At 52.3% G+C, this 15,577-nt stretch overlaps 1 protein-coding gene across 2 annotated transcripts in view; it reads left to right on the forward strand.

Moving 5' to 3' along the window:
* TRAPPC12 (trafficking protein particle complex subunit 12) overlaps nucleotides 1-15,577 on the forward strand; it is a 91,302-nt gene that overhangs the window by 71,957 nt on the left and 3,768 nt on the right. Inside the window, exons 7-9 of one of the 2 annotated variants that reach the window (XM_036103429.2) lie at nucleotides 1,922-1,994; nucleotides 5,074-5,147; nucleotides 9,803-9,901. In XM_036103429.2, coding sequence (XP_035959322.1) covers nucleotides 1,922-1,994; nucleotides 5,074-5,147; nucleotides 9,803-9,901 — 246 coding nt within the window. Of the gene's footprint in view, nucleotides 1-1,921; nucleotides 1,995-5,073; nucleotides 5,148-6,602; nucleotides 8,480-9,802; nucleotides 9,902-15,577 lie in introns of those variants that run through there. The other variant, XM_078055913.1, reaches the window with a different exon arrangement.

A 15,577-nucleotide genomic window follows, 5' to 3' on the forward strand; every position in this document is an offset into this window, starting at 1 on the left:
CTATACACAGGATGCTTCATGCATAAAACCCATTCCCCAAAACTACCCCATGCCACCTGCAGCCTGTGACAGCCCACCAAAGGGAGAGGTACGAGGCTCCTTCCCCAGAGCTTTCCCACAAACTGTGGTCCCCAGGCCATCGGTCCCCAGAGTGTCACCTGAAGCTCACCAAAGTGCAGGGTTTGGGGTCACACCATAAGCATAAAAATCAGAACCTGAAGTTTAAAATACTAGATGCCAAGGTCATGTGTATGCTCCAGGGTCCATGAACTTAGAGGATTTCTGGAGGAGTGTAAATGGGGTGCACCTTGTGGACCAGGCCGGTGCATCCTGCCTTGCTCGTTGTGGGGAGCAGACCCAGGAGTGCTTGCCCGCGTCCGACCTGCACATGGGCCTCGGTCATTTTGTCAGGGATGGAAGGGATGGGGAAGGGAAATGGGACCTTACCACAGTTGCAGACTAGACAGTTCGGGCTTTGGTTGCCCGTGTTTGCATCACTTTCCTTTACAGAACTAACGTTCTGGAGGTGAGCGCACTATGACTGTATGAAGTCTGCGTATCGGCATCAGGGGTTGGGGGCTCCCGCTTTCTTTCCTGCGACACTTCTCCTCTTCTGTTGCCGCCCCAGAGTAGCCTGCTGGCTCTCGCCCCACCTCCCTCCCGAGTCACTGCTCCAGCCCCGGGACTCCTGGCGTCCTGTGAGTCAGCCCAGGCTGCAGATAGAGTAGCCCTGGAGGTGGGTCCTCGGCAGCCCACAGAGATGCCACGGTGTGAGGCCAACCCGTGACCTTGCCCTAACGGTGTCTACGGCCTGCCTCTGCTTAGACACCCGCTCCTCCCCCTGCGTCCCACCCAGTGACCAGGAGGGTGCCGTGCCACCTGCTCTTCTTCTTCAGCAGTTCTTGCCCCTTCTCCTTTCCCGTCCACCCTCCATTCCAGCCGAGGTTAGTTAAATCAGTAGCACCGTCAAGACTTCCTTTCCTGGCCCCAGTTTGTTTTCATGATCCTTTATGAGAAGACAGATTAGCTGAAAAATGTCATTTGACCCAGTTTAGAGCCCACTAGATAACCTCTGCGGTTCCGGCTTTGACCCCAGCGTGTCAGGAGTCAGCGAGAGACTCCTGCAGGTGCGGAGAGGCCCAGCTCAGCCTCCTTGCTGTGTCCGCGGGGGCCAGGCGTGTGAACACCCAAAGCCAGTTCTTCATCGGGGTGGGTCATTGAGGGAGATGTTAACTGGGAAGACAATCTGATGAACAAAAGGATTTTTCCCAAAAGCACATGCCCATGCCCTGAAGGCAGTAATGACAGAGCTGTGATAGAATCTTTCTTCAATTAACACTTTTTCTCCCCAGCAAAGTCTTTACTCTCCATGCTTTGCTATCCTCATCCTGCCACTCAAAAAACACATTCTCTACCCAGATTCCAGTGGTAACAGCCTTTTTTTCTTTTCAAGAAAAGCCAAACCACAAAAGAAGCAACCCAAAGTTATGACCCAAACCGTGGAAACCATATAAAGTGACAGTTGCTCAGAAAGTATTTGATACGTTTAAAAAGGCCACGCCCGTCCTGGTGCCCTGGAGGAATGAGACTGATCTTTTCACAGAAGTGAATAGTCATCCTCGTGTGTAACATACTTGATGCTTTTCTTAAAAAGAGAAAACAGCTACCCTATGTCTGATGTCTCAGAGGGCTTTATGAGCATCATAAACCCAATCTCCACCATCGACTAGGGAGCGGCTTCCCCTCCGCTATGCCTCCCTGTGTGGTGAATGGCGATATTTAAAATGTGTCCGTGTGAAACATTCCTTGACAAATTGGTTTTCAGACAGAGAAATCTGCTCCTCTTAGGATATATTATGACAAAGTCTAGAAGCAAATTCATATTTTATGATTTTGTTGTTCTTATTTGGAATTACCGCAGATCCTAACAAATTTGGAGCAAGGCTTAGCTGAAGACGGAAGCATGAGCAGCATCACACAGGAGAACAGACAAGGTCAGTGGCCAGACTTTTCATTAAATAATTATCGAGAGTTGTCAGAAGATTCAGCCCCAAAGGTTTTCTTGTGTCTCATCCTTTGCATTGGTTCTTGCATGCATTCATTTGCTTGTTCCTGTTTGGGGAAGCCAAGCACCAGGCCTGGCACTGTTGATACATGAAGAGCAAATGTAGGTGTGAGGGCTGCCCACAGGCAGCCCCGTTGGGTGCAGAGGACCTGCCTACACCCAGTAATCCAGAAACCAGTGTGGCTTCCACGCTAGGCAGGTGCTGGGACAGAGAGGAGCCCAGACCTTCCTGGGAGGGGCGTCCTTGGGGGGGGTTGCCCACCAGAATTACAGACTTGGCAGGGGGAGCGTGAGGCCCTACAATCCTGCAGAGGAGAGGAAGAGGGCCCTGTACACAGCCAACGAGGCCAGGCTGACAAATTCAGTCTTGACGCTGAGCACTGGGCTGCTGGGAGCTGATTACATTTTGAGATCATGCTGGCCACGGGGTGCCTGGGTGGCTCAGTCATTAAGCGTCTGCCTTCGGCTCAGGTCATGATCCCAGGGTCCTGGGATCGGGCCCCACATCGGGCTCCCTGCTCGGCGGGAAGCCTGCTTCTCCCTCTCCCACTCCCCCTGCTTGTGTTCCCTCTCTAGCTGTTTCTCTCTCTGTCAAATAAATAAATAAAATCTTAAAAAAAAAAACAAAAAAAGAGATCATGCTGGCCACAACTTCTTCAGAACGTTAGGGATGAACTTCTAATTATGCTTCAAAACCCAACTCAAATGGCACCTCCCTGAGAAGCCCCTCACCTACCACTCCTTCCTCAGGGCCTGTCCTTCCCTTTCCCCAGAGCGTCGGTCCCGCTCTGTCTCACCTCCAGGGGCAGTTTCCACCTCCATGTGCCTGACTTGGAGCGGGCTCTGCAGACCACTGGCCAGCATGCATTACTCTGGCGAGCGGTGGGCCTCCTCTGAAGCTGCTCGGGGAAGAACGATGGGCTGAAAGCAGGCGAGGTGGCCTGGGGAGGGGAACACTGCAGGTGGAGAGCCGTGCTGGTGCCCCCGGGGATGTGGTGAGCCTGGCCGCACTCAGGAGCATGAGAAGGGAGAACAGCATGGGCAGGAGATGTTTGCCTTTGGGGCCAACAGCCCTGGGCTACATTTATGCTTTAAATATAGCGTCCTTTGAGAAATCCCAAAGGACAGCCAGGTGTGTAGGGGAGAGTGTGTGTGTGTGTGTGTGTGTGTGTACGCACACATCCTTCCCAGCAGTGTTGTACGTGTGTGTACATGTGTGTGTACGTGTTATGTGCACGCACACATCATTCCCAGCAGTGTGTGCGTGTACGTGTGTATGTGTACGTGTGCACGCACATCCTTCCCAGCAGTGTGTACGTGCGCGCACGCATCCTTCCCAGCAGTGTGTGTGGACGTGCGCGTGTGCATCCTTCCCAGCAATGTGTGTACGTGTGGACGTGCGCGCGCATGTCCCTCCCAGCAGTGTGTACGTGCATGCGTGCATCCTTCCCAGCAGTGTGTACGTGCGCACACACGTCCTTCCCAGCAGTGTGTGTGTACGTGTGTGTACGTGCGCGCACGCGTCCTTCCCAGCAGTGTGTGTATGTGTGTACGTGCGCGCGCACGTCCTTCCGAGCAGTGTGTGCGTGTACATGTGTGTGGACGTGCGCGTGCACGTCCCTCCCAGCAGTGTGTGCGTGCATGTGTGTGCACGTGCGCGCACACGTTCCTCCCAGCAGTGTAGCTGCAGGCCGGTTAGCAAGGAGAGAGGTCGCTCACCCTCCGACATCCCGTTCTCTGGTATTGTCTGCACGTGGTCACTTTTCCCCACTGATGGCCTGTTTTAGGGGAATTAGCAGGTAGTTACTAGATCTCAGCAGTTCGGAGAGACCTAAGGGTCATAACAGATAAACAGATTTCAAGTGAATGGGGAAGAATTTTAGCTCTTGAAAGAAGTCTGTGGAGATAAATTGCGGTTCACTGAGACAGCCCATATTTTATGTTCATTAACAAAAGATACTGTTCAGAATTTTTCTTTTCACAAAGATGATGTTGTAAGCAGCTAATGTATTTTTAATTGCTGAAAGGCGAAGTGAGTTAAGTTCTTAATTCTGGCAATTAAGTTTATTGTGTTCTGAAGTAGTCCAAGAATAAGCATAATTTCTAGGCAGTTGTTACCCCACAATCGGCCATCGGTCCTGGCAGCAGTGGGACAGTCAGATTCGGGGTGAGGCAGGCTCACTGGAGTATGGTCGTTCACGTACGCCCCCAGCCCTCAGCTGAACCATCTGACCGGGCCAATGTGCCCCCGCCACCTGCCTCCCCACCCCCGCCCTCCTCCCCCTCACCTTCCTCCCCGTCCTGGTCCTACTGTGCTCCCCTGTCCTCCCCACTCCCACCATGCTCCCCTGTCCCCCCCCATTCCCGCCTTCCTCCTGGGCCATGTGTGTGACCACACGCCACCACTGGGCAGACACCCCGTGGGGAGCTGGCTTTGGTTCTGCATCATTGCCGATCTCCTCCCTCCCATGTGAGGGTGCTCCTGGCCTTTTAGGCAGCAGTTCTGTGCCCTTCGCACACTGATGCTCAGAGTCTGGAAGGCAGGGTGGTAGTTACAGTTTCCATCTGAGAGGTTCTACAGTGGGGCCTGGAGAAGGCCGATCCCAGGACGCAGAGCTCGATGTGCAGACACCCTGGTGGGCCAGCCATCTGCCAGCCCCACAGCCGGGGGCTTGTGGCTGGACTGCGCCCCCAGGCAGGTGGGCGGCGCCTCCCACAGGTCACCTGGAAAGGGGTCCAGTGTCTGGACAGTGGCCCGACCGCAGGCAGACCCATGTGTTCGTTCTCTGTGAGCATGGCCCTGGCTGGGCTGTGTGGTCTCCTGTCGGCCCTGAAGCTGACCCGTTAGCCTCCTGCTTTTGCTGTGTGCCTTCTGCATCCACTCTCCACCCCGAGCCAAGAGCACTGGCCTGATGCCCTGCGCTCAGCAGCCACGGTGACAAGACCGTGGCCGAGGGCTGGGACGTGGCCCCGACACGCACACGCTCACTGCTGCCCTTCTCTTGCAGCCTCCATTCAGCTGTGGCGGTCCCGACTAGGCCGGGTGATGTGCTCCATGGCAAACTGCCTGCTCCTGATGAAGGTACGTCCGTTCTGGAGGGGGGTGTCAGCAGAAGCTGCGCGGGGCGGCTGGGACCCTGATGAGGAGGTGCCCGCGGTGAGCAGGAGGCTTAGCCCAAGGGGGGGCGCGGGGAGAGCTGCGGCGGGAATCGCTTAGCCCCAGACCCCTTCAGGTCAGCCCAGGGTCATTCCTGAGCTTGATCTTCAGCGCAGCAGAGCAGGCTGTTTGTCATGGGGGGGTGAGTCCCATGGCTGGCCCCGGTGCAACAGCCGTGTTACACATCCGCCCCTCGCAGCCCCGTGTGGGAGGCTCGTGCCCTGGGTGCGGCGCGGAGGGCTTGGCTACGGGCGTGCATTCCCAGCACAGCCCTGCGCCCACTTGGTCAGGGAGGGGACGGGTGCTCTGAACCCGCTTTAGAGCAGCCTGCCCTGGGGGCGCAGGCGGCCCCTATAGGGGTGGGACACGAGGGCGCAGACGGTGACCCTGCAGCGCCCTTCATGTCCCGGAGCCCCAGGCGCCGGCTCTGAAGAGGCTCAGAGCTGTCTTTGAAGCCCCTCCGGCTCTGATGTTCACGCAGCACCCCTCCGCACACGGGGCGAAGGACGGTGTGGCGTGAAGGAGCTCAGGGCGTTCTCCCTGCTGTGTGCGCAGCCGGTGTTTCTGAGCAGGTGGCTGCCTGAGTGGTGCCATCCCTCGTGGTCTTGCCCCCGGTGTGTGTGTGCAGGCAGGAGGGAGTGTGTTCCCTCAGTGAGCAGGTCCCTCCCTGGAGCCGGGGCCCTGTCCCCTCCGCCCCACGCTCCAGCCTCCCGCCCTGGGGCCACTGCCACCGCATGGGAAGCCCACGGCTTGGACAAAGAAAGAGCAGATCGTTCGTTCACAGGACTGACGTTCCATGAATCATGGGGCTAAGACTCCCCAGGAGGGAAGTTACCTGTTCCACTGGTAGATTTTTATTTGCATCGCTCAGACACATTAATAGAAGATCATGGGAGAAAAGTGCTCTTGTTGGTTGTTCCATGGTGGTAACAGTACCGTCAAGCACCCCACGGAAGTTCTCTGCCTACGTGGTCGGGACCCGAGACAGAGCCTGTTACTGTTTCAAAAGTACTTTATGATGAATGCAGGTTAACTGGAATTTTCCACTAATCTTCCATTTTCATGAGTTAAAAAGGGAACATTGTGCAGTGGAAGCCTGAGCGAGCACGTGCGTGCGCGTTCTCTGGCCACGTGGGGCGCGTGCACGGCCCTTGTGTGCAGCTCGTGACCGACCGCGAGTTATATCATCAGCCACTCAGTTCTTGTCGGTAACGTGTCTGTTACAGTGAAATAAATATTAACTTTTTTATGACAAGAAATCCACTCGTACGTTTCAGTCCCAAATACCAGCAGGACGTGCCGTCGGGCCCGGGGACGGGTGTGCCGTGGCTGGGGACATTTGCCCAGTCCCACGTTTTAAATGCCACTCCCTTTCCTTAGACCCGTGGTAGTGCTGGGGCGCCACGCCGGCCGACCCGCACCTACTGCTTCACTGTGCCGCAGGGACCCCCTCCTGGCCCCACGTAGGCATCAGCTGAGGGACCACGCAGCCACGTAAACCAGCCTCTTCCACTTCAGTCATCCACACAAACCCTCTCTGCCTGCAAACAGTTGTAAATCCAGTTTCGTGGCCACCAAACCAGCGTAGCTGCTAAAGGGAGAAGGGTGAGTACTGAGCTAGAAATAGGCCTGTCCTGTAAGCAGCTCACTCGTGGCCTTTCCCAGAGCCAGTCTGTGTGGTCTGCAGTGGGGTAAACTCTCAAAAGAGCTCATCTGAGGGGCGCCTGGGTGGCTCAGATGGTTGAGCGTCTGCCTCCGGCTCAGGTCATGATCCCAGGGTCCTGGGATCAAGTCCTGTGTCCAGCTCCTTGCTCCACGGGAAGCCTGCTTCTCCCTCTCTCCCCTGCTCGTGCTCTCTCTATCTCGCTCTCAAATAAATAAATAAAAATTTAAAAATGTAAAAAAAAGATCGTTTGAGCCATTTTCCTTTTAAGAGACTGTATTCCCTCCACTTCCAGCAAATAAACCATGTCAGGCAATGATAATCAGTTTCGGGAAGCTCTGTGCACACTTCGCTCTGCTTCATTTGCAGATAGTCTCCGCGAAACATTCCGGAGCCCGTCCCCGAGGCCACAGGTGCTCCTGGCCATCTCCCGTCCAGGCCCTGCAGGAGCAGGCCCCGCTAGTGCAGCTGGCCTGGTGGCGGTCCCTCCGCCTCCGTGGTCTGACCTCCTACCGGGAAGCCAGCTTTCCCACGTGCGTTCCACGCCGGTGCATCTGCCCGGGTTTATTCTCCCAGGAGCGTCGTGTTTGCACAGATCCACGGCAGCATAACTCCATCAGGGATCATTGCTTGGTGTCTGAAAGCTGTCCTTTCATATCAAATTATCTTCGGAAAGCTGACTCCTGGCCTCAGGCGCTGAAACAGAGCTGTGAGGCAGTGACGTCGGCTTCCGTGGGCCTGCATTCCGTGGAAGTGGGCATGTCCCTGCCCTCCACATCCTGGCCCTGGCTGTCCACAGCGCCAGCTGGAGTGACACAGAGCCAAGATTTGGGGCACAAGTGTCAGTGACACTCGAGCGCTAACAGGAACTTCAGACCTGCCTTTTGTTCACTCGAAAGCGGCAGTAACGGGCAGGTGTTGAATTACAGCAGGTGACTTCCCCCCTGGAGCTCGTGGGGCACCCTGTGCACACTCAGCTGGGGCCTCAGCCACCGTGGGGCCCTGCACCAGCCACCGAGCAGTGGGGGGCACTGCCTCCCCCACGAGAGCTGCCTCTCAGCATACACTTGCTCACACGAGCTCACGCTTGTGCACACTCGTGTACCCGCTTGCTCTCACACTCGTGCTTGCATGCACACACTTGCTCACGCTTGTGCACACACTCGTGTACCCGCTTGCTTTCTCACTCACACTTGCATGTGGGCACTTGCTCACGCTTGTGCACACACCCATGTACCCACTTGCTTTCTCACACTTGCATGCGCACACTTCTTCACGCTTGTGCACACACTCATGTACCAGCTTGCTTTCTCACACTTGCATGTGCACACTTGCTCACACTTGTGCACACACTCGTTACCTGCTTGTTTTCTCACACTTGTGCTTCCCTGCACTCACACTTGCACCCGTGGCCACACGTCTCCCACGCTGACACACTCGTGCGTGTTAACACACGTATGCGTGCACACACAACCCTCAAACAGCACAGCCCTGCCGTGAGCGGCAGTGACAGCGTGAAGCCGTGGGGAGGGACAGGCGTGTGCTGTCAGGTTCCTTGTGAGCACTGCATCTTGAATAAAATTTGTCTTAACGAGCTTCCCTGGAAGGTGCCAGACTGGAGAGAGTTTTTTCATTCTTTTCCTGCGAAACTGGAATTTTACTTGTCACCTGTCTATCCGTAGACCATTCCAATTAGCACACTAGTAACTCCAGCCCCAGTTTGGATCAGACTGAAAAAGTGGAAGAATAAAGTGTTTGTGGGGGTGACCAAGTGCGTCTGCTGCCATCTGTCTTGTGGCCATGTGCTGTGACGCGGGGAAAACACGCTACCCACCACCGAGCCTGCCCAGTGAACGTCACAGTGATCACTGCTGTTCCGGAGAGCCGGGGTTTGTGGGGGGCCTGACAGAAGCCAAGAGCTGTGTCCCCGGCACCTCTGCCAGGTGACTTGGTCGCGCCCGAGAGAGGTGACAGGTTCCACCTCTTACTTGTGGACGGACAGGGTTTACATGACTCAGCATCGGCCGCGCGCGTCCTGCGGGCCGGCACTGGGGGGAGCGGCAGGGGGCGCAGAGATGGCCGGGCCGCTCCCGAGGGGCGGCACTGGGGGGGGCGGCAGGGGGCGCAGAGATGGCCGGGCCGCTCCCGAGGGGCGGCACTGGGGGGGGCGGCAGGGGGCGCAGAGATGGCCGGGCCGCTCCCGAGGGGCGGCACTGGGGGGGCGGCAGGGGGCGCAGAGATGGCCGGGCCGCTCCCGAGGGCCGGCACTGGGGGGGGCGGCAGGGGGCGCAGAGATGGCCGGGCCGCTCCCGAGGGGCGGCACTGGGGGGGCGGCAGGGGGTGCAGAGATGGCCGGGCCGCTCCCGAGGGGCGGCGTGGAGGGTGCGCCGACGACCCAGAGGCTGGTGAAGGCCGCTGACGGGGCCGCATCTCGTGCCTGCTCTCAGCTACGGTGTTTGGTGCGGTGTCTTGTGTGTTTGCATTTAAGGACTTTCCCTCACTTTCTAACATAGAAAACATGTAAGAGATGCTGTTAATAAATTTGGTTTATGGAATTGGCAGATAGTGACAAGACAAAGTTCACCAGTTCACTTAATGATTTTACAGGAAAGAGAGAGAGACAGTGCAGGTGAATTCCCGTTGCCATGTAGATGGAAGCAGGAAGAGGGAGAGGAAGGTGTTTCCTGACTCTGGTTTTGAACAGAACTCGGAACCCTGGTGTGCCCTGTTGTCACGCCAGCCTGCGCGCCCCTCGTGGGCTCGGCTTCCCGCGCTGGGTCTCCTGCTTCCGCCCAGCTCACGCCTTCACGTGCCCTCTCCCCACATGCAGATCTGCAGGTACTTGAGCTGCTAACTTCGCAAACCCAAGAGTGATCTTTTTAACTCTGAAATGTTCCTCCGGTTGTTCTTCCCATAGGACTACGTGCTGGCTGTGGATGCTTATCACTCGGTTATCCAGTATCACCCAGAGCAGGAGCCACAGCTGCTGAGTGGCATCGGCCGCATTTTCCTTCAGGTACATGCCACACCGGGCACGTGAGCTACGGCGGGCGGTCCCTGCCTGGGTGGCCTGGGACTCAGCGTTCATTCTGTAGATAAGAAATAGCACAGAGCAGCGCCTGGGGGGCTTAGTCGGTGAAGCGTGCCTTCGGCTCAGGTCATGATCCCAGGGTCCTGGGATTGAGCCCCACACCCGGCTCCCTGCTCGGCGGGGAGCCTGCTTCTCCCTCTGCCCCTCCCCCTGCTAGTGCTCTCTCTCTCGAATAAAATCTTAAAAAAAAAAAAAAGCTCAAAAAATGTTTCGCATCAAATGTTAAAGGTTTAGTTCTTTATAGTAGTTCTGGTTTGACTGTATTAAGTCCCACTGGCTTTGACGGGATCAGGAAGCCAAATTGCTAAATGTGAGTTTCCATAGACTTTCATTGGTGAAGCACTGAAACAGATCACTTTAGAAATCATCCTGTTGCACTGAGAAGAGCGTTGATAAAGCCATACGGACTCTTATTTGAAGTTGGCTGATAATAGAGTCCCTTGCTGCTGTTTTGCTGGAAAGAGCGCACCAAGTCCACCATGAAGCAGCCCCAACAGGGCAGAGGGTGAGGGACAACACCCTCTTGCCAAGAACAGTGCCGAAGCCGGGAGCATCTTCCTGGACCGTTTGGCGATGGAGGGATGCGCGCCCCTCCTCACTTCTGTCTCTCCCAGGACGGCCATCCCACCTTTGCAGGCTGAGCCTAAGGGCCTCTGCCCCCAGCCCACCCTCCATCTGTAGGGCTTCTGCCATAACGCCCCGAGCTGGGGCTGGGGAAAGGAGTATGAGCAAAGGACGGTCCCTGATAGTCGGAGAAGGGCCAGACGTCTCTGGAGCACCACTCACCCTGAGCGGGCGCCATGCGGAGCCGTTCCACCGTGGGGATTACCAGTCATTTTACAGATTAGCAAACGGAGGCTTCCCTGTGGTTGAGTGAGCTGCCCGAGGCCCGAGACATAAGCGTACCAGGAAGAGTCTGAACAAGGGCTCTATGAGCCCAGAGCTCAGGTTCTCTTCACTGAAGGGTGGCCCTGTCCTCCTACACCCCCAGTCGTCCACACACACACGCACACCCTCCTCCACACCATGCACACACGGGCGCGCGCGCACACTCCTCCTACACCCCAAGTTCACACACACATGCACAATCCCCTCCTCCACACCACACACACACACACACACACACACACACGCATCTCCTCCTCCCGCCACCCCCAGCCCGTACTGCTCATGGAAAGCAGATGAGACCTGCACTGGGTCCAAGGACAGCCTGACAATGAAGGCCAGCTGTGGTCTCTGAGTCCCTCCTGGGGCGCTCAGGGGCCTCCGTTGTGGGGCTCTCAAGGGCGGCCTTCCCTGACTGACAGCGTGGATGTTGAGGAGGCTGCAAGACTGGGTTTCTGTCTGTTCTCGTGCTCTGCTAGCGCGTAAGCCGTATCTTCTCCATGTGCCAGGGACGCTCATAATCGTCCTGTGAGGTCATTGTGCAGACTGAGCGCGACAAGCCACATAGAGAACACAGTGCTGTGCCTGGAATCCAGTAGGACAAACCCAGAAACGTCGTTTCTGAGTCTCAGTTTACACAGCTGGAGGAATATATGCTGGACGTCCATTTAAGAACCCTGACGCATGAAGCAGCCTCAGGCGGGAGCCGTGGATCCAACAGGCCTGAGGTCCGCGTCAGGCTGGGACTCTGAGCGTTTCCCTGGACGTGTTTCTGGCCTCAGGTCGTTGAGAGAAACGTCTGCACACAGAATCTTGGGAGAAAGGCACTGGCTTCCAGAGCTTTGTTTGACATCCCACCTGGTTTGGGGACGGCGTGGTGTCCTTGTTCTCGGGGCTGAAGGAGGTGACACCTGGTTCTGAGCGGAGACGGGGAAACGGGGGACGAGGGACACCGAATCCCAGGCAAGTGACCAGGAGACCTAAGCACTCGGGAACTCTTTCTCAAACACCTCTCCCTGACACTTGGACTGTTGCCCGACCACAACTGTCTGAATTCCGTGTTTCTGTACAGGAAATCAAAACTGTGGTACTTCCCTTTACGACACACCTCCGCCAGAGCTTCTGGAAGGGAAGCGCACGGAGTTGCCAGGCTGTCAGCAGCCAGGGCTGTCCCTGTCAGCTCCACTTCAGGATAGCCAGCAGGCTTCCTTGGGTGTTTAATGGGGGCCGGGTGTGGCGTGGTTTGGTTGGGCAGAAACTAGGGTTCTGTATTGGGTCCCAGTATGACTTTGAAATTTGTGAATGTGACGGTCCCTGTCATTTTACCAGTCACAACCCCAACAAGTGACTTGGGGCCTGGCTTATTGTACTGAAACATAGTGTGTGTGTGCGTGTGTGTGTTTTAAGCTTTATTTATGTAAGAATTTTTACTTATTTATTGAGTTTTTTAATTCCAGTGTAGTTCACATACAGTGTTATGTTAGTCTCAGGTGTACAACGTAGTGATTCAGCACCTCCATACATCACCCGCTGCGCATCACAACAAGTGCGCTCCTTAGTCCCTGTCACCTGTTTCCCCATCTCCCCCGCCCCCCCATCCCTGTGTTCCCTGTAGGTAACAGTCTGTTTCTCGGTTTGTCTCTCTCTCTTTTTTTCCCCCTTTGCTCCTTTATTTTGTTTCTTAAATTCCAAATATGAGTGAAATTATATAGTACGTACTTTTCTGACTGACTTCTTTCACTTAGCATTATACTGTCTAGCTCTATCCATGTCGTTGCAAATGCCAAGATTTCATTCTTTTTTATGGTTGAATAATACTCCATTGTCTCTCTCTCTCTCTCTCTCTCTCTCTATATATATATATATATATATATACACACACACACACACCACATCTTTAACCATTCATCAGTCGATGGGCACGATTATAAATAGTGCTGCTATATATAAACATATAAGGGTGTGTGTTTCCCTTTGAATTAGTGTTTTCATTTTCTTTGGGTAAATACCTAGTAGTGGAATTAATGGGTCGTATGGTGTTTCTATGTTTAACTTTTCGAGGACCCTCCATACTGTTTTCCACAATGGCTGCACCAGTTTGCATTCCCACCAACAGCTCATGAGGGATCCCCTTTCTCCACATCCTTTTGTTTCTTCTGTTGTTGATTTTAGCCATTCTGACAGGTGTGAGGTGATAGCTCATGGTGGTTTTGATTTGTATTTCCCTGATGGTGAGTGATGTTGAGCATCTTTCCATGTGTCTTTTTGGCCATCGGTGTGTCTTCTTTGGAGAAATGTCTGCTCATGCCTTCTGCCCATTTTTTAATTGGATTATTTGGTTTTTGGGTGTTGCATTCTGTAAGTTCTTTATATATTTTGGATACTAACCCTTTATCAGATATGTCATTTGCAAATATCTTCTCCCATTCAGTAGGTTTTCAGTTTTGATTGTTTCCTTTACTGTGCAGAAGCTTTTTATTTTGATGTAGTCCCAGTGGTTTATTTTTGCTTTTGCTTCCCTTGCCTCAGGAGACATTTCTAGAAAAATGTTGCTATGGCTGATGTCACAGAGGTTATAGTATGTGCTCTCTTCTAGTATTTTTATGGTTTCAGGACTCACATTTAGGTCTTTAAATCATTTTTTAGTTTATTTTTGTGTATGGTGTCAGAAAGTGGTCCAGTTTCATTCTTTGGCATGTCGCTGTCCAGTTTTCCCAACACCATTTTTTGAAGACACTGTCTTTTCCCCATTGTATATTCTTGCTTCCTTTGTTGAAGATTAATTGGCCATATAATTGTGGGTTTATTTCTGGGTTTTCTGTTTGTTCCATTGATCTATGTGTCTATTTTTGTGCCAGTACCATACTGTTTTGATTACTACAGCTTTGTAATAGAGCTGGAAGTCCGGAATTGTGATGCCTCCAGCTTTGCTTCTTTTTCAAGATTGCTTTGGCTATTCGGGGTCTTTAGTGGTTCTCTACAAATTTTAGGATTGTTTGTTCAAACACTGGGGAAAATGCTATTGGTATTATGATAGGGATTGCATTAAATCTATAGATTGCTCTAATATAGACATTTTAACAATATATGTTCTTCCAGTCCCTGTGCATTGAATGTCTTTCCATTTCTTTGTGTCTTCTTCAATTTCTTTCATCAGTGTTCTCTAGTTTTTGGAGTACAGATCTTCTACCTCTTTGGTTAGGTTTATTCCTAGATATTTTATTATTTTGGGTGCAATTGTAAATGAGATTGATTCCTTGATTTCTCTTTCTGCTGCTTCATTATCAGTGTATAGGAATGCGATAGATTTCTATACACTGATTTTATATCCTGTGACTTTACTGAATTTGTCAGTTCTAGTAGCTTTTTGGTGGTCTGTGGGTTTTCTGTATATAGTGTCATGTCATCTGCAAATAGTGAAAGTTTGGCTTCTTCCCTACCAATTTCAATGCCTCTTATTTCTTTTTCTTTTCTGATTGCTGAGGCAAGGACTTCCAGTATTATGTTGAATAAAAGTGCTGAGTGGACATCCCTGTCTTGTTCCTGACCTTAGGGGAAAAGCTCTGTTTTTCCCCATTGAGGATGATGTTATCTGTGTTTTTTTCATACGTGCCCTTTATTATGTTGAGGGATGTTCCTTCTAAATCTACATTGTTGAGGGGTTTTATTATGAATGGATGTTGTTGTCAAATACTTTTTCTGCATCTATTGAAATGATCACATGGTTTTTATCCTTTCTCTTATTGATGTGATGTATCACATTGATTGATTTGCAAATAGTGAACCACCCTTGCATCCCAGGGATAAATCCCATTTGATTGTGGTAAATTATTTTAATGTATTGTTGGATTGGGCTTGCTAATATTTTATTGAGGATTTTTACATCTGTGTTCATCAGGGATATTGGTCTATAGTTCTCTTTTTCTGTGGTGTCTTTATCTGGTTTTGGTATCAGGGTAATGCTGGCCTCATAGAATGAATTTGGAAGTTTTCCTTCCTTTTCTGTTCTTTGGAATAGTTTGAAAAGAATAGGTATTATTAACTCTTCTTTATGTGTTTCGTAGAATTCCCCTGTGAAGCCATCTAGTCCTGGACTTTTGTTTGTTGGGAGATTTTTGATTAGTGATTAAATTTCATTGCAAGAAATTGGATTGTTCAAAATTTCTATTTCTTCCTGCTTCAGTTTTAGTAGTTTATGTTTCTAGGAATTTACCCATTTCTTCTCAGTTGTCCAATTTGTTCTTATAATTTTTCACAATATTCTCTTATAATTCTTTTTCTCTGTTGGTTATTTCTCCTCTCTCATTTGTCATTTTCTTTGAGTCTTTTTTTTTTTTTTTAATGAGTCTGACTAGAGGTTTATCAATTTTGTTGATCTCTCCATAGAACCAGCTCCTGGGTTCATTGATCTGTTTTATTGTGGGTTTTTTTTAAAGGTTTTATTTATTTATTTGAGAGAGAGAGACACAGCAAGAGAGGGAACACAAGCAGGGGGAGTGGGAGAGGGAGAAGCAGTTTTCCCGCTGAGCAGGGAGCCCGACGCGGGGTTCGATCCCAGGACCCTGGGATCATGTCCTGAACCAAAGGCAGATGCTTAATAACTGAGCCACCCAGGCGCCTCTAGTTTTTTTTTTAAGATTTATTATTTATTTACTTATTTGAGAGAGAATATGGGAAGGGGGGAGGAGCTGAGGAAGTGAGAGAAGCAGACTCCCA

This window comes from Halichoerus grypus, chromosome 10, assembly GCF_964656455.1.
Source record: "Halichoerus grypus chromosome 10, mHalGry1.hap1.1, whole genome shotgun sequence".
Lineage (NCBI taxonomy): Eukaryota > Metazoa > Chordata > Mammalia > Carnivora > Phocidae > Halichoerus > Halichoerus grypus.